At 51.1% G+C, this 22305-nt stretch overlaps 5 protein-coding genes across 5 annotated transcripts; 3 read left to right on the top strand and 2 right to left on the bottom strand.

Moving 5' to 3' along the window:
* Nucleotides 1-357: 357 nt before the first annotated feature.
* Nucleotides 358-8501, bottom strand: HO133_009611 (uncharacterized protein; the record flags this gene model as incomplete). Its single annotated transcript, XM_037300472.1, has 8 exons — nt 358-1283; nt 1337-1658; nt 1712-3419; nt 3561-7249; nt 7302-7426; nt 7481-7731; nt 7789-8290; nt 8339-8501. The coding sequence occupies 8 exons, from the start codon at nt 8499-8501 to the stop codon at nt 358-360; spliced, it is 7686 nt and encodes a 2561-aa protein (XP_037154320.1).
* A 3278-nt stretch (nt 8502-11779) lies between these two features.
* On the top strand, nt 11780-13524 carry HO133_009610 (uncharacterized protein; the record flags this gene model as incomplete). The annotated part of the gene is made up of 4 exons (XM_037300471.1): nt 11780-11890; nt 11945-12262; nt 12313-12429; nt 12565-13524. The coding sequence occupies 4 exons, from the start codon at nt 11780-11782 to the stop codon at nt 13522-13524; spliced, it is 1506 nt and encodes a 501-aa protein (XP_037154319.1).
* Nucleotides 13525-13846: 322 nt separating this feature from the next.
* On the top strand, nt 13847-15847 carry HO133_009609 (uncharacterized protein; the record flags this gene model as incomplete). Its single annotated transcript, XM_037300470.1, has 2 exons — nt 13847-13889; nt 13938-15847. 2 exons carry the CDS (start codon nt 13847-13849, stop codon nt 15845-15847), a joined length of 1953 nt encoding a protein of 650 aa, XP_037154318.1.
* A 648-nt stretch (nt 15848-16495) lies between these two features.
* Nucleotides 16496-17973, bottom strand: HO133_009608 (uncharacterized protein; the record flags this gene model as incomplete). Its single annotated transcript, XM_037300469.1, has 3 exons — nt 16496-17664; nt 17751-17802; nt 17887-17973. 3 exons carry the CDS (start codon nt 17971-17973, stop codon nt 16496-16498), a joined length of 1308 nt encoding a protein of 435 aa, XP_037154317.1.
* Nucleotides 17974-18098: 125 nt separating this feature from the next.
* Nucleotides 18099-19004, top strand: HO133_009607 (uncharacterized protein; the record flags this gene model as incomplete). The annotated part of the gene is made up of 5 exons (XM_037300468.1): nt 18099-18147; nt 18223-18358; nt 18420-18615; nt 18669-18794; nt 18855-19004. The coding sequence occupies 5 exons, from the start codon at nt 18099-18101 to the stop codon at nt 19002-19004; spliced, it is 657 nt and encodes a 218-aa protein (XP_037154316.1).
* Nucleotides 19005-22305: the final 3301 nt, after the last annotated feature.

Genomic DNA, 22305 nt, shown 5'->3' with positions numbered 1-22305 from the left:
TAGCTACAGTCTCCTGTGATCATGGCGCACGGATTGCCTGTGAATTGCTTTTGTTTCTCTAATTGAAGTATGTTCTGTGTCTTGTTCAAAGTAAACGCACGAACTGAAGTATCTACATCCAACGCCACTCCCGGCTATACATACGGACGCCACCTCGACCAACAATTTGTTTCTCCTCCCACGTCTGTACTTCGCCGACATCATCAGTCATTAATGTTGCAGCTATACGTGTACAACCTTTCCCTCCATCCATCCATCCATCCTCCGTGTGCACCCTCAGAGTCCCGTCGAAGATCTTCCCACAAATGCCGTCCGAACTCCTGGGGCCTTCCCACCCCCGTATTCCACGAGCGCCCCTCAAGGCTTCGTCAACTGCTCCTTCCTGAACCAGCGGAAGAAGCCCGCGCACACGATGATTTGCGCGATCAATCCGACCCAGAACCATGCTTCCCGGAGACCGTGTAGACTCGTGGCCAGGTTGGGGAAGATCGGGCCGGGACCGGTGGCGTCGGGAGCGCAGGCGCGGGCGACGATGGTGGCGACGGACCCCAGGACTTGTGCGCAGACCAAGGCGAAGACGACGTGGAATCGGGTCAGCGTCTGGAGGAGGATCATGCCGAAGCCGACGCCTTGGATGGCGTCAAGGGTTCCGAGCCATAGCCAGAGAGACCTGCCTGCTAGAGCACCGGCGAGTGGTGAGCCAGCCCAAGGTACCCAGGACCCCATGCCGGAAGTAGCCCACAGCATCTGACACCAGCGGGGTGCGCCGAGACCGACGGCAAACATGGGTAGAATCCACGAATGGCGCAGCGAAGCTCTGGAGAAAATTCCCAGCAAGAGAGCCCAAACACCCACGAAGAACCCGAAGACAAGCAGAACGACCATCCACGTTGGTGCATGAGCGGAGCTCCAGAGGTATCGCCAGTTCCGTCCGTATGGTGCGGACAGGAAGAAGTTCTGGATGAGAACGGTAACGAAGAACCAAAGCACAATCTTGCGGCGCATTACCGATTTGTAGAAACTGGGAATCTGGCCTGGCGCTTGACGATAGTAATCAGGGAGACCAAGGTATAAGGCGATGCCGATGACCCAGAGTAAGATAGCGATGGGTGTAGCGATCGCGGTCAACAGAGGGCCGTAGATGGCGAGGTTTGCCGACACTATGCCGTTGACGGTCTGGTTGGTTAATTGGGAGCCCCAAAACCAGAGGAAGACGACGTAGATTTGTTGAGATCCTTGGATGACGCAGGCCCGGAAGGCCCATGTTGCTACTGGGACGCTGCCTAGAATTTTGTTAGTGAGGGAATGGTTTGGGGGCCCGGAGAGTGGTACGGACCTTCGCTGCCGAAGTTGAGGGAGAAGAAGAAAGCACCGCTTGAGGAAGCCATGGCGTAGAATGCTGTTGCGACATTCTGTACCCAACCGCGGCTGACTGTCGTTTTAGCACATGGTGCTAATCCTAGGAGGAAAAAGGCTAGCCCGTAGAAGGCAAATGGTGTAGCAAGAACATAGACGGACTTGCATGTGCGGAATAAAGTCCACCAAAGGATTGATGAAGCAAGATATATGGAAGCGATGATGTAGAGCTTTTCTGCTGCCTGACCAACCTCACCTGTGAGGAGGGTAATCTGATAGGAATTCGCCGCGATGATTTGACCCTGGTCGAAGAGATCAGCCCGAGCTCATTAGGAGAGTAGAGAGATTGACTTACGAATGCAAGCAAAAAGGAGTACACAGGCCACTCGCCAATCCTCCTGAGAAGAAACTTCTTAATTCGTGTAGGAGGTTTATAATCATCATTCAGGAGGTATTGCCCGTGCGCGTTGTTGTGTGCATCAAAATGTTCCAATTCCGCAGTCGAGGTAACGGCAGAGGGGACCATTCTCTCGTTAATGAGCGGGAGTCGGAAGACGGACGAAGCTGGGGATGCTGCCGCCGATTTGCCCATCTTGACATTTCGGAATCTACTGAACCAATCTTTCTCGCTTGAGGTCAGGTAATCTTCGATACAAAGAGGTCCTTCAGACGATTTGCCATTCAGTTTCTCAAGCTTCTTTTCGAATGCATTATAGTATAGTCCGGTAGGATCAGTGAAAAATGGTTCCACACTCTGAAGCTTGTAATCCTTCTTGCCCTGCAAGACTGAACCGAGACTCAGGTAGTTGGACGAAGGTGCGAGAGGAGATTCCTCAGGATTTCCTGATGAACTGCTGCCAGAGCCCGACTCGATAAGGAATTGCTCAGGTCGGGGCGTACCAGGTGGCGAAGAATTTGAAGAGCTGGTAGAACCCGGCGAAGCTGGCCGAGACGCAAGCGTCGGTATCTGTAGGGAAGCTCCGCCATCCGGCGCATGGCCGGCTTGATGAGCTGCGAAAGACAACTTGAGTCGCGCCAATCTGCGATCTCTCCGACTGGATTCCTGCTCTTCGGGGCTCAGGAGGTATTCGTCCACGTTTCTTTCATCCACGTCGGTCAGGTCGGTCTCGTAGTCGTCTCCGCTCATACTGTTACGCCGAGTGCTGTTCGCACGGGGCGTCCTAGCTCCACGAGGCGTGTTCCCTCCACTCATGATTCGACGTTGTGCGCTATTGCCATCTGGGTTCGCAAAGTCGAACCTGCCAATATCGCCTTGACTGGGCTGGTCGTTGGGAATCGTCACTATATCTCCGTGCGCGCCTTCGGTGAATCGGGACACTTTGCGGCCACCTGCTGACGTCAAATCCTCAGGCAAAGGAGGCATGTCTGGAGCGTGTTCGGCCATCGAGATTGTATGTTCGTCTGGAACCCTGCTTCTGCTTCTAAGTCTGAAGCGCCCCATACCCGCGGGACTGGAAGTCCGACTGCCAACCCGACTGTTTACGGCAGTGTTTGTGGCCGTGTTAGCAGCAGTGTTCGCAGAAGTACTTCTGCCTGATCGAGGGCCAATGGAGGGAGGTCTGGACCCGGCCCGTGATTTGCTAAGTCGGTTGCGTTTTCGTATATCGCGTGTTGGGACATGACCTGGTCCGAACCTCAACCCTAGTGAAAGTGGGCCACTTTTGGCTTCCCTGACTGGACTCGTAGCGCGAGTTGTTGTCCCACTAGGAAGTGCACTAGGAAATGGACTGTGTGGTGCTGTACTTGGCATGCTCCATTGTCCTCTGAGGATACGAGATGGTGTAGACACGCCGGACACTGTGCCCGAGTAACGTGCGATCTTGTCTCTCTGCTTAAATGCTGCTTTCTGATTCAATCTGATCGCCGTATCTTGCATAATGCTCAGATCTTCCTGCCACTGTGCAATTGGAAATCGCTGTTTTGCTGATCGTGCTCGCATCGTAGCCCGTACACTTTTTTTCGAAGCCAAGGCACCTTCTATTGCCATTTTGAACTGGCTGATCAAATGCTTGCTGGTAGTTGATTCAATAGTGTACCACCATCTATGACAGGGTCTTGTCAGTATGACTCCACAGTAGAGCGACGACAGGCAACCTATTTCCTCAAAGTAACGGATGCTCTCTGACATATTGTTGACCGAGTAGTACAGACGAAGATAATGGGATATACGAGAGGGCACTTACCCAGGCATGTTCCCTAAACCACCGACCCTGGCGCCAACACCAAGTGCTCCCTTCCGACCAAACTCTACCGCGACTAATCCGAATGGCTCGTCGCGTGAAGGTATGAGAGCGAACTCGGCACCACTAAAGATGAACGGTGGAAGTGCAGTGAACTCTGGCTTGGAGAACACTCGGTCCGGGTATAACTCCATCAATCTGGCCAGCTTTAAGGCCGCGAATTTTCCATGTAGATCAATGACTGGTCCTATGCAGATGAGTTGTACATGTGAATGATCTTCCAGGATGGCCGGAAACACATCAGCAATAAGGTCGACTCCCTTTTGGACCGACCACCGGCCAACGAATACAAACAATTCTGCGTCAGGGTCGGTTGCCAGATTTGCCCATTCTTGAGCCTGGCGCTTGAGAGCACCTCTGCTGGTTTCGAACGTCTCATCCACAGTAATACTTTTGATATCTGGAAGTTGTTTATCCCAGCCTTCGGTATCGGTGGGGTCCGGATTCGGCAGACTTCCCACCTTGTCAAGGCCCCATAGGATCGGATACCTTGCGAAGGACCGTTTGCCATACTTCTCAGACACACCGGCAGCACCATATCCTTTCTGCCATACACGCAGGTAGCTTGCACCGGCATGGAGGAGATTGAATACCTCGCCAAATTGAACATAATCGCTGACGACCTCAGGCCTAAGGTTGTAGATTTTGCAGACTTCGTCGAACTCCGATGGAGTCCGCACGGGCCATAAACCCTGGAATTCAGCGTTATGGAGAGACAAGCAGCAAGGGATGACACGTGGAAGCAAGTGCAGGGGCGCGACAGCGCCATGGTAGTCGTTGATGTGGTAGAGGTCGATGGGAAAGCGGCGCATCGCCTCCGCGATACATTGGTTCCAGGCTGAATAGTATACAGCACTGTCGATGTCGTCCATTCGTGCCGGGTAGGGATCCGCTTTCGTTTGCTGGCGAAAGACAGGCGCATCCAATAGGACATAAGTGATGTTCCTCAGATGGTGATATTGCACTTCGACATTATACTCTTGTTCGAGGACGGTTATTGTCATCGGCTTCGCACGTTGGTCCACAGGATAGTCTATCCCCTGTACGCAAGGGACCACCCAGATCAAATCTTGATGTTCGAGATGCTTGCCCATTGTCTGAGCCATGACTCCTAGGCCACCGATTTTTATCTTGATATCCCAGTCATCGATGTCATACTCCATGGTTGCGATCAATATGGTCTTCCGACTTGCGTTGACCATAATACTGGGCTGTTCACTGTTCGGCTTTTTAAAGAATGCCGAGGCGTTATCTGGGAGTTTTGAGAGATGGCCTTGCATTTTCTCTCTCATGGCAATTGGAAGGATGCCCATTTTCTCGGACCTGCCGACTTTGTTGAGTTTAACATCATAAAAGACCCACAAGTACATCCACACACCGAGACAGCTCGTGAGGATGGGTATCGCAACGAGGAGGCAGTAGATTACGGCTTGCCTTGCCCGTGAACCAATAGGCGTCACAGTATAACGGAGGTCGGCGTCGTTCACACCAACCCGGTATGCAACGTGCGGCGAAGGAGGATAGTCGGTGATTTCCACAACATTTTTGAGCAGAGACACTGGAGATAGTAGGTCCAAAACTCCGTCTCCGTCAACATCTCCAAAAGCTCGTGTGAGATCAGGTTGGCCACTAGGGTCTGCACCCCAAACATTGACTTGAAAATCGTTTGGCCATTCGGTCATGAAGTCCCACTCCCACATGCCCGAGCTGTTTTGTACCATCGTCTGCGAAAGTCCTGAGTCGTAGCCGTACTGGTTGAAGGCACCGTGCATAAACAAGTGAGGATATCTTCGAGCTTTCTCATTGCTACCGACAAGGTCGCCTTGCTGTTGGTGGTTACTCGAGCCAGTCTTCTGACTCCAGTATTCCACCGTGAGATGGTCGCCTGTCCATGCTTGTGCTTTGGTTCCAGACCAAGGCTGCTTTTCGATAGTCGTGTTTCCTCCTTTGTACGGCAGCCAGTCGCTCCAGCTGGATTGCCAATTCGTCGAATAGCGGAACAAGTCAGCACCAGCGGCCTTGTGCGATATGTAGAGAGCGCCGTTTGTGTCCTTATGTAGCAAGGAATTGGAGTAGTTGGCAGTTCGCGTGAATACCATGGGATTGTCGATATGCCCGACACGCAGAAGAAAATGATGGACAGCATTTGTGGAAGTGTTCCCAACAGCGGTGGTGGCGTTGGCTATGTTGACCTGGTGTACCCCGTCGGAGACATTCAACAGATTCCCAGCAATTCTCCATACAGCCGGGATCTGAGAGGTCACCGTGCCCGTGTACTGGGACACTCTGGCGGTGGTGTCGTTGACCATTTGGCATGAGACGCTGCTGTTGTCAATCGATGCGACCGAACCGTCTTCGGTTGTGGAGGTGATGGTAATCGCATTTTGCATGTTCGAGCAATCCATCTCGTCTGAGAAGTATAGCTCGATCGGGACAGTCTGGTTCGACAAGAGCCGGGCATCGTGCCCGGGATTGAATTTGGTGACGACTGGGGAGGGCCGTAGCCATTGAGCGATGGGTACGTAGGCCTTGAAGCCATATGCGTCCATAGTCATTTCTTCAACGCACCCATTGACTTCTGTAGCGTTATCCAATTCGAGATATTCCGGTGTTGAACCCAGCTTGACTTCATCGTAGGGATAGAATAGATTTTTGACCGTAGTGCCATTGGCATAGGGAGCTAGTAAGCCTGTAGCGTTGTTACTGCAGTCAAAGATGTATGGAACCTCGGTGCCTTCGTTGGAGAATAGGAGCCACACATCCTGAAGTTTTTGTCCTTCGGTAGTGAAGTCCTGAACATTCGGCCATCCGGAACGTCGGACAGACCAGAGGCCAGTTTCCGTAGGTGTGCCGAAAGAGCCAGGTAGGTATATTGGATGAGTCTGCAGTGATATAGTTTCAAGGTAGAATCCGTCGGTGAGAACAGGGTATCTTTGTCGCATCTCGTACATGGTGGTGATAAGATTGCGGATCGGATGGGACGGATCTCGATGGTCAAGGCTGTTCCAATCATCCTTGCAGCCGTTCGTATAATTGCCAGGCGGCCAATTTTCGAATTTCGCATTGCCCACGCTATAACATCCGTGGTCCTGCCACGCTGTGGCCGAGGACATAGGTTGCCTACCAAATACATAATTGTTCGCGGTGTTATCCATGACGTAGTAGGCTTGTTCTTCGCCCCATTCGAGCAACGGGATACCAGGCAAGAGCAACGTGGTAATGAAGTTGCCAAGAATCTGCCTTTGGGTGCCATTGACAATAGTCGGCCATCTGAAATTATCCTGGTTTTGCGAACCATACATGTGCCTTGGGTCAAATTTGCCGGTGTTCGCGTTGATCATATCATTTGTCTGAATGAAAGTCTTCCAAGCGACGATGAAATCTGTAGGCGATTCTCCTGTTGCAAAGAGGTTACCATCCATTCCCAAAATCCTCATGAGTGATCTGTAGGTTGAGTAATGGAAGCAAGCAGCATCGAATGCGTTTTGGCCCGCGTCGCGAATGAAGAGCGAATCGTCTGCTGTCTCCGTCGTCAGCTGGACAGCTTTGGTGGTATCGTTCAAGGCCATAGATGGTTCTTTGCCACGGCCTAGGTAGACAGCCCCAAAAGCATTGCCTGAAACAATTTCGCCCTGGTTCGAAGAGTTAGCGACCAAGCTGTTGTGACCACACGGGATCACGTACTGGTATGAAGAAATTCTCCTTCCCAAAAGAGGAAGCGCATGCGCGAATGGAGTTTGACCAGTGTCCCGCCGCGTCAACCGTAACTTGCTGGCCTTTGTCAATCCTGAAGCCATCGATGTCCAACACTAGGAGTGTGTTGCATTAGCGACGACTTCCGTAATGCTAGAACAGTAACTTACTAGCGATTTGAAGACAAGATAGATGCTCGATCTTCGTCAGGACGGAAGGCTTCCACTCCCGCAAGCGGTCTTGGACCGATGCGAATTTGGAAATCTGTCGCTGCCATTCGGGATATATGTCAAAGGCCGCAATATCTCCGTACTGATCGAATTCGCTATCGCGGCAACCAACAAGGTATTCGCTGCCGTTGCCCGTGACTTGTTCCCCGTAATCATTATACCAACGAGGATATTCGACGTCACAAATATCGCTGCAAATTGTTTTAGCATAGGGATCCCGGACAGCAATTCCGTAGCAGTGATCTTACAGCTCAGTGTTGTCGAAATCAAAATCATGGTATCTCCTTGATGTCTTCCATAGTGCGTTCCATTCTCCGTAGTTGAGGGGCGTGGAGACGTTCAAGTTCCCCTCGAACCCTATCAAGTCTCCTAGCGTACCGAATGTATTGTCAATCAAGACATACATTCCCCGAGCATGCATCTCGTCGATGCATCGCCGCCAGATGTCGATGGTGGCAAAGTGAGCGTCCAGGAGGGTCAGGTCAAGCGGACTGAACCCATCTGAGCCCCAAGGGAAGTTTATCATGGGACTTCCGGCGAAGTAGACGGCCTTGATCCCCATGCCGGCGACGTAGTCCAGCGTGTCTACGAGGCCTTGGATGTCCCCTCCATGCCTCAATTGTGTGCCCGTCAGGTCATGTTCCCAAGCGGTGCCATTGATATTGTCATTTGTAGGATCACCGTTCACAAATCGATCGAGCATGAGAGTGTAGAAGGGGAATCTCCAGTTGTCTGGTGAGGGAGTATATGCTAAGAAAGGGTCAGCGAAGACATAGCTTGAGAAGGCGTTGTCCTTACTGTGATTCTCCCACTGGCCCCAGTAGTCCGTCACGTTGGTAGCTGTCTGATTTTGGTTGAGATTCCATAGCACTTGTTCCGGATCGTACTGTATGCATAGCGAAGCACCGGTAAGAAGTGCCACTATGACGGCCAATGGCCGTATGCAAGATGCTTCAAACATCTTGACTCAGGCAAAAGAGAAGGTGACACAGGGTTCACTCTGACTCTTCATGAGCATGAATAGGGAGGGCAAGCACTTTATTGACACACAGAGATTTGCAGAGGTGGGGGGGAGGTTGGGGGGGGGGGGGGACAAAGAGATGAGAAAGGGACAGCAAGGGTTTCAGGGAGGAAGTTCAAAGGCATTGTTTGATTAAATATTAATCTCCGAATGGCATGTACCATTGTACCTCCTACTCGCCACAGGTGCTCAAGCACATCGAGTTCGTAGGGTGTACTAACTGAAGGTAGAAGGTTAGCAGAAGGAAGTGACAACGATGTGCCCAACACATGTGCTTGGGGAAGAAAATATTTGTCCTCATCAACCGCCATCGGAGTGACATCGAATGGCTGCTCCAGGGATATGAGCTGCGGACGGCTAGCTGCCGGATCACTTATTTTCTGCATCGAGTGTCCTGAATCAGACATTTTGATCGTCAGTATTCATCCCGGTACCTTGCTATTATTGGTGGCCGAGACCCAGGTACTCTGCGTGCTGGACCCTGTACCGAGCGCGGATGGGCAAGAGGCAAGATGCGTCATCGCGCATGTTTACCAGTCCCAACGCTTTGTCCCTGCCGCCTAGACCTGCCTTGGGGATTGAGATTTCTTTTCTCTGATGGGAGCTTCCGCCATGTTATCCGCATATCTTGGCTTCCGGCAGATCATGGAGCTTTGAGTGCGGTTGATCGACAGCACATAGAAAGCTCGGTATGATTTATGCACGCTGCCTAAAGACAAGATTCAATACAGGTCCTTATCATTACTGGGGAGGAAGAAGCAGCAGTGGGGCAGGGGAGATGAGTGACCGTGGGCGGTTTGGGGAGTGGTGATAGGCTGGTCAATTGGTGGGGGCGTAGTGTGTGACGAGTGGATGAGGGAGTGAAAGAGACTACTTTTTGCACGCCCTTAGAATAACCGCTGGGGGGGATCTCCTGTTCCAGAAGACCAGAAGACGAGAAGACCAGAAGGGGTGGAAGATTCTAAAAGTGTATATTTGGAATGAATGGGTTTTGGGAATGATGGGTAAGCAGGTACGGTAGAGTTGAGACTTCAGATAGCTAGGTATGGGAATAGGTATGGACTGGAAGGAGTAAGAAAGGGAAATTGTGTGGTGGTCATCCTGGCGACGGTTTTATTGGCCGACAATGACCGATGCTCGCAGCTGCGCCAAGCTTGCGCAGCTAGGGCAAGGTTCAATTAAGGTTCCCGGAAGGGGCGTTGAAATTGAACGCTATGGACCGCTATCAATTTGAACAGCACCCGTCTCAGCTGAGTCTTGACTCCTTTGAGACCTCCCGTCTTGCCACTCTGAAAATACTTTCGATAATACATTATTCTTGTATTCTTGTATTCTTGTATTTCCACTTATCAGCCATTCAGCGATCGATTCATTCCAACGGCTATAATAATAATGATGATAATAATAAAAACAATATTCCCTAGCCATCCTGTCACCCGTTGCGGCGTTACCCCTCTGGTAATCTTATCCTGCTTCCTCAGCGCTTTCTATCACACGGGTGGCGCCGATGGTTTCAAATAGATAAGATCGAAACTCGCATCACTCGAATCATCCCCGGCCTTGCCTCTCGCTGCATAAAGTGGGTCTGAAAGATACTTTTCCTACCCTTTTCGCGATTCATCACTTCTGGGGTGCATTCCTACTACTCTCACCCCCCAATTCAGAGCAATCTTGCAAGGTTCCTGCATATTGCCCTTCTTGCACCAACCAAAAGTCCATGAATTGTCAGCGTCAGCTTTGACAGGAAAGCCACAAAGAGGCATGGCGTCGGTGATGTTGTGTGCCGATTTTTTTTGATGGGGGCGCCAAGGACGAAGCGCAATCAATTTAACCAATGCCGGTGCCGTTGTCTGGGTGAGGCTATGAGCGCCTTGGATATCTCTCCTCCTGCTGCTCGAGCAACAGTCGGTCATATGTCAAACAGGTTTGCAAGCCACGAATAGCGGCCAAATACTGACATACGTAACCATTCCCGACTCCTTGTGGGTACACGTACTCAACTTGACTTTAGTTCCCTGCACAAATCTGCCTCTATCTTTTGTGGTCATTCTCTTCAATTTTGTCCTGGCAGGTAGCGCTTCGGCACTCATTTCGACAATCGAACCCATCTTATACACGAATGATTTAGGGGCAGGGGACATCTCCCTTTTATTTGCTGAATCGGAGAATTGCTCTGCGTTCAATGCATTACTCGTATGCAGGTCGGAGAACGTCGGACTTTCAGTGTGCAGCCCTGGCCAAGCCCGAGGTTGCCCGGCTGCACATTTTCTACTTTGTATTAGGTAGCATTCGTCCTCTGGGGCTTGGTAGCTTCGCTGAATACTGCGGGAGGTAAGGTAGTGTAGTATGGCACGTGCTTCCAGCGCAAGCACGTTTTAATGGCCATTGTGTAAGCGATACGGTAAATGGTAAATGTTCCTCCCGCGCCGGATGCCATACCCTGTCTATGAGAACAGTAAATTGTGACATTGTATCCGTTAATTATTCTACAGGGATCAAATCAAGGTAACCTGGGAACGCTTATCGACCGGTATTGGACGCAGTGGGGGTAAACGGCAACTATGCTTCGTGAGAATCTCCGCTGTCAGGGCTGAGGGGTTCACGCGAGCCACAAGGGCCTTTTCTGATGTCCCCAAATTGCTGACCAAACGCCCGTGTCCAGCTTATGTTTGGGAATGAGGGAAGAAAAATCATTGGTGAATTCAATTCTGCTTCCATGAACCTAGCACTATAAGTATGCCCGCGCAGAATCGCCATCCTATGGAAGGGTTATGTGGAGAGCGGTGCGAAGTCGAAGTGCAAGCTTTCGGGGCCTTGGCGTACCCCAAAAGCAGAGAAGCTGCTCTTAAGCGCAATACAAAGGTCAATTCAGTGCTCTTGCTAAACGGCACAGGACACAAGAAATGATTGTCGAAATCAAACATCAAATGATCGAATATCGATTATCATGCGTAGCGCGCGAGGGAGGCGCCTCGGCGTCAGATGGCTCGCATCCGAGAAGGCTCGGGGTTTGTCCACCTGATAGGGCTGGCTTGTGTGGGGTTGAACCGTTGAAGCTTACCCTCAGGAAATTCAACAGATGGAACATCAACATCAACGACGACACCTCTTTTCTTGGTAACCTTTTAATGCTCCCGAGACCTCTCTATGAAGATTCGATGTAAACTTCGCAATTAAGTCCAAGACAAGTCCGCCTTGCCACGTTCAAAACTACCAAAATGCAGAGCATGCAAAGGCGATTTGGCAAGTTCTTGCCGAGGAGTGCGGATGAAACCCAAGTCGCTGTACTGCTCAATGACTTCGATGAAGCTGACAAAATGCTCGCCAAGGTGTGTTAGAATGTCGTCCAAGCTTGTATGTGAATGTTGATACTCATTCGTCAGATCATTGACGCGGCCAAAGCATGGAGAGACTCTTGGAGGGATATTCTCGGTACACAGCAACGACTCGCTCACGGCTTCCAAACCATGTATTCTCCAATCGTTGGGGCTGATGAGAATTATACGGCACACGAGCCCGGGATTACCCCCCATCATATAATGGAGAGGACGATCAAGTTTCACACGTCTTATGATGAGCTCCGGACAGATCTACTTGAAGAGGTGGCTATGGTCGATACACGGATAATCAAGCCTGCGACGGAAGCAAAAGACTGCATTCAGCCAATGAAGAAAGTCATCAGAAAGCGAGGAGATAAGAAGGTGGGGACCATTATCCCCTTATCGGTCAATCATAGCGCTAAATCGGGCAGCTGGACTTCGAGAAGTATCAAAAGCGAGTCGAAACAGGGAGGAGCAAGACTAAAAGATCCGATCGAGATAATGCATCTCTCGAGAAGGCTGAGGCGGAGTTGATCAGAGCGAAAGATGTACGTTGAGGTTTATCTTGAATTGGTATTAGAACATGTCCTACACCAGCATCCGTCCTTCACCCGTCCTTGTACACTTTCTATCTTCGGCTTTTGAGCGAATTCATGGAAGGAGTGATGCTAATCAAGTCACAGGAATACCAAATTGCAGATGATCATCTCAAGACTAGTCTTCCGCCTGTCGTTACCGCCGCATTCTCCATTCTCCCTCATCTCCTCGCAGCCCAGATCATGACACAAAACACACTCCTTGCCCAGTCCTACACACTCTTACATGACTTCTGCGACGGAGAGAGCTTCCCGGATCCTCCACCTTCCGCGAATGCAATCATGTCGACTTGGGATGTAGACTTTCGACCGGTCAAACAAGAGGTCGAGAGCATAGCTTGCATTGCCGGAGGAAAGACTGTCCGGATGTCGATGAAGATCGATGAAAAACCACACGGATCAGTGACCGGCCTGAACATTCGCAATGGCATATCCTCTCAACGCCATCCTAGTCAGTCACGCATAGAGGACAAGCCTCACAACTCAATGAGCAGTTCCAATATCCGCAATGGTATCTCTGCTTCACGACGGCCGAGCGGTAACCAGTCTAACGCGCTGATGCCCCCATCTCCAGCGATGAGTGCTTCGCCAGATCCACCTTCACCGGAATACAGGGAGCATTCACGACCAAGGATATCATCCGTTCCTTCACAAACCTCGCTGGGCTTAGCCACACCGAATTACACCTCATCAGCTGTTGCGAGTCCATCACCAGGCGATACAGCGATGCATGCCCCTGCCGGTCCTCGTGGGGACTACTTTAATCGTGATCGGCTACCATCCACTTCTTCTATGGCTATGGCATCGATTGCAGCAGGGAAAAAAAAGCCGCCGCCACCACCTCCCCCCAAAAGGATTCCTTCGGCGCAAGGAATCTGGGTGGTAGCTCTGTACGAATTCGCAGGTCAGGGACATGGTGATTTGGTTTTCAGGGAAGGCGATCGAATAAAGGTGACCAAAAAGACGGAGAGCACGGATGACTGGTGGGAAGGGGAGCTTAATGGAGTCCACGGGAGCTTCCCAGCAAATTATTGTCAGCTTGCATAGACTTTGGAAGTTGGTACATTCTGATCACATTAGCGATCATAGCAGGCAGTAATACTATAAAAAAGTGTATGGTGATAGCTCTACCGTACCACTACGTTTTCAACCCTTCAATCCTCACGCCTCTCGCGGTACTTTGATCGTTGCAGCCTCCACATCAATTGATTTTTTTTCTTTGCATCAACAGATGTAGAGGTGACTTACTCTTCATCAAAATGCTGATACACTAGAGCGCTACCTTACTCGTAGGACAGCCGAAACCCTAGTTCCCTTTCAATCTCAACATTCCTGACACCACACCCGGTAGCATTAAATTTCAAACACAATGTCTGACAACGCTGGAGAGCTGCTGAAAAGGCCCTTATATGGTAGGAAGATCGGTCCTTTCCGCTTATCGACACTGACCCTGTAGTTAGTCTTTGGCCTGCCCCAAGAGCTACTCGTGACTCTCCACCTCAAAGATCCCACTGTCTTACCTCCTCCGATCGAAAATCCTCCACAACCCTCTAAATGCACATCAGAAAATAATGTAGGAAGCCCAGGCGGGGAAACAAAGCTCTCGACAACGTGTCAGCTTTGCAGAACGTCCCTTTCAAATGTACAAGAGCAGCGCCTACATGTCAAATCGGACTGGCACAATTACAACCTGAAGCAGAAGGTTAGAGGCGCACAGTCTGTCTCGGAAAATGAGTTCGAAAAGCTGGTTGATGAGTTGGACGAGAGTATATCTGGGTCGGGATCGGAGTCCTCGGAGTCTGAAGCTGATGGCGAGGGAGCAAAAGAGAGCACCTTGAGTGCATTGCTAAAGAAGCAAGCTAAGCTTGGCCATCCGAGTTCACAGGCAGAGTTCATGCCCAAGAAGCGCAAAAGAGGCTCCGACAAACCTCCACTGATATGGTTCTCGACCTCTCTACTCCCAACCAATATTTCTCTGGGCATCTACAGAGCGCTCTTCACAAATCCAGAACAAGAACAGCCTGATACAGTTGCCGTAATTCGCAAAAAGCAACTCCGATCTGTCCCCGCAAAGCCTCCGCCTGCCGATGGCTCAAATGGTGTACCACTCCCCTCCACCATGACCAGTCCGCAAATCTTCCTCTGCATGATTGGTGGCGGTCACTTTGCTGGCATGGTCGTCTCCCTCGCCCCCAAACTCGGGAAACAATCTACAGGAATTGAACAGCGTCAACCGCTCGTGATCGCTCATAAGACCTTCCACCGCTATACGACTCGCCGCAAACAAGGCGGCGCGCAATCTGCCAACGACTCCGCTAAAGGAGCTGCTCATTCTGCTGGCTCTTCTTTACGTCGATACAATGAAGCTGCTCTTGAGCAAGAGATCCGAGCGCTCTTAGCAGAATGGAAAGTTCTAATTGGCGCCTCTCAACTAATCTTCGTCCGTGCAACTGGCAGCTCAAATCGGCGTATACTATTTGGGCCTTATGAGAACCAAGTTCTGCGGCAAAACGATGCAAGGAATCGCACGTTCCCGTTCAGCACAAGACGTGCTACACAAGCCGAATTGATGCGTGCATTCGTCGAAATCACTCGCGTCAAAGTCAGCGAGGTTGACGAAGCCGCTCTCGCTGTAGCAGCTGCTGCTGCTGCACAATTAGAGGCTGACCGCGCAGCGTCCCAAGCAACAGCTCCTGTTCTACCAGCTAAAGCTAAGCCCTCAAGAGAAGAAGAAGCAGCCAGCCTCCACACTACGCAGCTACAGGCTCTGATTCGCCGCTCCAAAGTGCCTGCTCTCCTTTCCTACCTCGTGACCAACTCGCTCTCCCCCCACTTTCTTTTCTACCCTCCCTCCACGCAAGCACACCATCATGCTTCTACGCCTCTGCATCTAGCTTCCTCTATCAACAGCCCAGCAATTGTGCTAGCGCTACTAACAAAAGCGGGAGCTGATCCTTCGGTAGTCAACATGGAGGGGAAGCCTGCCTTTGACTTAGCTGGGGACAGAGGAACTAGAGACGCCTTCAGAGTCGCGCGCAGCGAACTCGGAGAGGGCAAATGGAACTGGGATACAGCTCACATCCCTGCTCCCTTGTCAAGAGCTGAGGCTGATAAGAGGGAAGAAAGTGAACGTGCGGAAGCTGGCAAAGCTGAGCTGGAGAGGAGGAAGGCCGAAGAAGATCGATTGAGACATGAGGTCAGAGTGGTAGAGAACGGCTCGAAAAAGGGTGGAAGAGGGCTAGGGGCCACGGAGAAGACAGTCGAAGAGCGCCGGGAGGAAGACGGCAGAGGCATGACACCTCAGATGCGCATGATGGTAGAGCGGGAGAGGAGAGCCAGGGCAGCGGAGGCGAGACTTGGAGGAAGGTAGGTTGGTATGTACCTAGGTCGATTTAGATTTGAAGGGTCTGTCACTTATGATTGGTGGGTTGACGACGACGTACAGAGATAATATGCGCTGCTGATCAATCTGCACCTAGGTAGGTCGTCAGTCGTCACGAATTATGATGGAAGCTTATACTCGTGGATTCCAGAAGTGAGTTACTTGATAGAGCGAGGACACCAATAGATATTTCCACTCAGCGGCACGTCGCTTGATCTATTGGCGTCCTCGCTCTATCAAGTAACTCACTTCTGGAATGCACGAGTATGTTTATACATTTCCCTGGTCGAACTTTATCTCTCTTTATTTGTCAATACATTAGGAGTAAGGTACCTTAAGCATACCTTACTTTATCCATACTTTATGCACGACTGATCAAGGGCAAACCCTTAGGAGAACCGCTAGGTAATGCTTAAATACCTTATCCCGTAGAAAGATAAAGTGACTTTGCCCTTTGAATGAAAAAAGAAAAAAAGAAAAAAAGAAAAGAAAAAGAAAAAGAAACTTCTTCAAACCCGAGTATGTGGTAACCAACAGGAACTTCATCATTCAAGAGACCAAAGGAATACCTCCCAACCATAAAATTACGCTTTGCATGGCATTATCTCGCATCACCCGCCTCCGCGTATGCACCTTTTATCCTTCAATCTCTGAAGCTTTCTTGCCGTGCGTCTCAACGTTTTCTCTGGCAACGACGTCGTCCATCTCCGACCTATGCCTCTCAACGCGCTCCAAATCCAACCCGCAAACTCCCATCCTCGCGTCCCTGAACCTCTCATACACCCCCTCCCACGCCTGCCTAGCCTCTTTCGACCCGGGCATCGCTCGCACGTAATCCTGCCTCGGGATGTCGTACTCCGGTCCTGGCAGGTCCGGGTCCGATAGTCGGATGTACGCTGTCGTGTCGAGGAATCTCGTGGCGTTGAATTGCGCATCGACATCGCCCAGTGCTGATGTCTGAGCCAGCAACGTCATTGGACTCTCGCCGTCTGCTGGGGCCGGCGTGGTCGTTACGCGTTGGAGGAACTCGCCGTCTGGGTAAGCGCCTTCGGGCAGGGAGGAGATGACGTCCCGGTAGGTTTCTTTGGAGGGTTCGAAGAGGAGTATCGCGGGTTGCATGCTCCCGTCTTCAGGAGCCGAGAGGCCAAGTAGAGGTTGCTCCATCGGCAGCGTGAATAGCAGGTCCAGAGGCGTGGAGTCCAGTATCAACCCGCTCGGCCGTAGGAAGAGAATCCGATTGTAATGGATCAGACTCAGTAGATTCGTAAGAGGATATCTCTCCTCTTCCGTCACGGCCTCACTCCCCTCGGCCAGCGGTATCGACCCGACAGCTTGCAACATGACCTTGTACTCCCTCGCCGCCTTCCTCAACAACCGCCCACTCGTCTCCCTCCTCCTCCTCTCCTCCTCTTTCCCATCCCCATCCCCATCCCCACCCTCTCCCCCTCCTCCCACCTCCCCATCCCATTCCCGCGGATACAGGATGATCCTCTGCGCCATACTCTCCCCCCGCTCCACCTCCCGCATCCCCATCACCGCCCCGCACACCTCCACGTGCCGGCGCACCAGCTGCACATACGCCACCTTCGCCCACCCCCCTCGCGGCCTGTTCTTCGCCAGGAACTTGTCGTAGAAGAACCCGCCCCCTCCGTAGCCCGGGGGTTGCCCGAAATGTTTCTGCAGTACCGGGTCGGTGACGGGGATGGCGGGGGTCGGGGGCGGGTGCAGGGCGAGCTGCAATGAGCGCACGGTCTGCTGTTGCAGTATGTAGCCGGAGAGGAACAGGAGGGTTGTGAAGATGAAGACTGCGGTGCGTTAGCGTGGCGGGTTTGAAGTCATGGGGGGGGGGAAGGGGTGAGGGGAGCTTGCCGACGCCGGAGGAGATGGCGACGGAGATTTGGCCGCTTGTGAGGAGCATGGCGGGAGGAAGTATGGTGGACGGGCTACGACCTGAGTATCATGGTGGGCGTGGGGTGTGTGGAGAGGTGAGGAGTCTTGTTTGAAAAGCTTTTGTTTACTTTACTTACTCGCTTGTTGACCGGGCGTTTTTGGTAGGGCTGAGCGGAATTGAGTCCGTCGGCCTTGGCAAATTCAATCGCAGGTGGAAGTCCCATTGACCATTCTCGCTTTTCGATAATTGTATCAGGTATAATCTATTCGAATAAAAGCACCACATGTCTCAAGTTAGAATATTCAGCCACTACTGATCTTCATGTTTTGAAAAACATCTCGAAGAATCATGGCAAACCAGACTCCCGTCCGAATTACCGTTTTGATATCAGGCAATGGTGCGTATTATCTCCATCTTTAACGTAGATTGTTCTGCGACGAGACGCGGTGATAGTGTTCTGATGTCGGCGCAGGAACCAATCTCCAAGCCTTGATCGACGCCAGAGACGATGCTCTTGAAAATTGTAGCATTGTGCGAGTTATATCGAACCGTATGAAGGCTTATGGTCTTCATCGAGCGAAGGAAGCTTCAATACCTACGCATTACCAGTGATTTCCCACATCCTCCTCCTAATGGGCGTGCAACAGGCATACTGATTTTCTTCCAAAGTAATTTGATACCGTACAGGGAAAATTTCGCAGAAAACGCAAGAACCGAATATGACAAGGATCTGGCTGCCATTGTCCTGGCCGATAAGCCAGACTTGGTAGTCTGTGCTGGGTGGATGTCTATCCTAGCGGACACGTTTCTCGACCCACTTGCTGAGGCTCACGTTCCCATCATCAATTTGCATCCTGCGTTGCCGGTAGGCTGCAACCATTTTCTTCTTTCAACTTCACTCAGGATTGATTGGAGCAGGGACAATTCAATGGCGCTAAAGCCATCGAGCGAGCCCATAAGGCATGGCTGGAGGGAAAGATTGAGAAGACTGGGATCATGATTCATTACGTGGAGTCGGAAGTAGACATGGGCAAGCCGATACTTGTGAGTCAACACTGTCTGGTTTCTTTATGATGACCGGGTACCCTTCTAACAGTAGAATAGGTAGAAGAGATACCATTCAACAGGGGTGTCGACGAAAATATCGAGAATCTGGAGCAAAGAATCCATGGGAAGGAGCATAAGCTCATTGTCTTGGGAACCCGTATGGTAGCTGAGGAGATGCAGAAACGCAACTCCAATGGCGTATCATGATACAAGCTCAGGCTCCTAAGTGTTTACGCCAATGCCAATTCTTCGAATCACTCATAGTCGATGGGCGTCTGGGCCTGCTCAATGGGAACATCATCGGCGGTCCCCAAATTCCGATCATATCAATGCCCATTCATCGGCGCTCCTACGGAAAGATCTCAAACTTACCTCGACCGCCACGACCTCCTGGCGGGTGTCTGTGTTCTCTGACTCCTCTAACTGCGGGGCACGTCAGCAACAGGTCCTCCGACGAATGGAACTTTGCCACATATCGAGTCAAGACTTGACTGCGAGTGATGCAGACATAGCTAGTGCAGGCACGCCAGGCGGTTGCGCTCTATGATCATACGACGCGGTTCAGGCAAAGGTTGAAACAAGTGTTTCGCTACTCATACGACTCGATTCACTAGTCATTCACTCGGAGCATCACGGTGATGCATATATCCAGGGGCACAAGCCGTTGTGTACCAATCTTTTCGGTTTGAATTCCTAGGTTCCTTTGCTATCGCTCCTCCTTCACTTTCACCTTAACCTTCGCCGCAAGCACTAGGGCAAAATCCATGCCCATTACTTGACCAAGACCTTGCAACAAGCTAATCACCCAATGGTACAATGCCTCTGGAGAATAATGTAAGCTTCCCAGGACCCGTAACGGCAACAAAAGCGTGAAGATTGGAGCTTTCGTGAGTGGCATTGGGCATTGTCGTGGACAGGAATGAACGATGTCGCCAGGTAACGCTGCCGCAAATACCTATGGACATTGTGGTGATTGTGGTGAGACTTGAGACTGAGGGCTCTCGAGTACGCTGCATCGATTGAGCCGGATCTCGTTGACTAGGATTTGGGTCGCCCGCACGTTCATTAATCAGTGAAGACTGGACGAGGAGCTGGCCCGACCACAAAAGCGGCGTTGCTAAAGCAGTATTGCACCTTCACATGCGATATGAGGCCAATTCTGGCCCGGTGTTGCAGTCATCGTCCTTTTGCATCAGGCGCGATGCGTGCCTATCTAGGACTTCGGCTTCAAAGGGCGTTCATATCGGCGGGGACATCCTCGAGCTTCCATCCATCGTCAAAGTGCAACGCTTGCCTACGCCATAGTTCTCGGACAAGGGCCGCCATTCCTTCATCAGTTCGTGAAGGCATAGCAATGGGACTCCATGGTATTACCAGCCTACTCGTCAAAGGACTAAATCAAGTGCTAGACATAATGTTAGCATTTTGCAGAATCGCCACTGGGAGTGAGAGTGGCACAATCGCGGGCTGCCACAGGCCAAGCCGAGATGTTTCTTGAGGGACAGTGCCAAGCTCTCAGATATGATGGTCTTGAGTCAAGTTCTCCGTTCAGTTCATTTCCGTATGCAACCCAAGGCTACAACAACTTTGAAGACACAATCCAGGGTACCGCCAGCCCAGCCAGCATACCACCATCCCACTTATATCCCACCCCCCGTATTCTTGCAAATCAAGTGATATCGCATGCGCGTTGGGAGCCATCCTTGTCGAAATCGCGTCCATTCACTGCGACCTCCTCCGCAACTCTAGGCCGAAAGCAGGCTTTGTCGACGATGGGATTTACAACACGTACTGCCGAGCCGTCCGAAGGGGCTCAACGAGAGCGACGGCATCGAACTCGTTGGCATCTCGAAGCAGCACCGATTACAATAATGATACTTTCTACCGCTTTTCGCAACAATTGGAATGGGATTTTACCGCGTCTTGTGCCGTCGGGTTTTGGAAACTAGGTGATCGTGGCGGAGAGATCGAACAACTTTTTGATAATCGGATTTGAGAATGTATTGCGGGAGTTAGCATATGTTGAGACTTTCATGGTACATTGTCAAAGAAAGAAAAAAAGCCAGGACATCTTGAGGACTGTCGATTTGATGTTTCCCTTGATACGAAACTGTAGATGTGTATTCAATGTAGATATGTATCAGATAGAATTGGTTTGAAGGAAAGGATTAGACAGATAACGACACTCTATCTCATGTTCCAACTGAAATATCATTCGTCAATTTATGGGTGGAGGTGTGATAGGTGATAGGGGGCGCGGTTTTCTCAACGCGGGAAAAAGCCAAGAGTTTTTGAGTTTTCTGTAAGTGTTTACTTTTGGGGGCCGAATTTGGAGGTACCTCTCATTCTGCCCCAGGAAGGGAAAGGCTGGGGACAGGTTCTCAAATTATTACGACTCGAGTGTTGTATTTCTTATACTCTTCTACGAGAAAAAGTAGATCGACCTACTAGGGAGTCAAAACATATCGTCACTTCAACCGCTTCATCCGTCTCTACAACCGGCTCTCCACGAATCCTGCCAATCCTCCTTTCCCTCTTTTAATACAATACTACCAGGAATCGCAGCGCCGCCATTCGTAAGCCGCGATGTGGTGGGTAGTACAGAAACGACCGTGGACACGAAAGTTGTATCTTTGAAATGGCAATACTGACCTACACCACTTTCAACAGTTCCTCGACTTCCCCAACCTCTCCAAATGGCACTCCAGCTTCGTCCGCTCCGTCGAAAGCCCAGACCTCGGGTTAGAAGGCCGGCCATGATATGATGCCCGGCGACAGAATCATCAGCAAGATAAGCGACATCCAGTTCAACCAGACCATTCAAGTACGTGCCTTCCTTTTGCATTCTTCCCCTTGCACTTCCCTTTCCTCGCTTTCTCCAGCACCACAACTAACCCCCGACAGTACAACAGCCCCACCGAATCCCGCCGGTACGGCCTCGTAACCGGCACCCATTCGTTCAGCTTCACAGAATCGAAAGTGACCCCTGACGGCACGAGGTTCACGCAGCGGGAGGACTTTTCGGGCATCTTGGCTTGGTACATGAAGCCCGGGATGCTGGGAGGGAAGGATACGACGAAAGGGTTTCTGAGTTGAATGAGAATTTGCAGAAGGAGAGTGAGGGGATTTATAGGGAGAGGAAGTAGATCGGTAGGGGGATAATTGATGGTAGGAGACGAAGGGGTTGGAGATATCGGCGCGAGGATTATCTGGCATTCGAAGGAAAATGGCAATGGCATAGATGGAGAGAAGATGGGATTTCGGCCGGAAGATATTGTGAAAGATACCTGGCTTTGGAGACCGGAAGATGGGGGTCGGATGGCAGAGGCTGTGTTGATGGAGCGCGTAGCGGGAAGGAGCCGGAAATCTCACAGGTAGATGGGAGGGAGGAGCCGGAAGTTGGCGATCGATGAACCAGCCGGGGGGAGGGGCGTACGATGTGGATGCTAGAGATGAAAAGAAATGGCAGAGGGACGAGCTTGATGCTCGATGGCCAAGGCGGGCTTTT

This window comes from Letharia lupina, assembly GCF_014066315.1.
Source record: "Letharia lupina isolate WasteWater1 chromosome Unknown contig_7, whole genome shotgun sequence".
Taxonomy (NCBI): domain Eukaryota; kingdom Fungi; phylum Ascomycota; class Lecanoromycetes; order Lecanorales; family Parmeliaceae; genus Letharia; species Letharia lupina.
The sequence above is the reverse complement of the archived record's forward strand: the minus strand, read 5'-3'. Positions and strand labels throughout refer to the sequence as shown.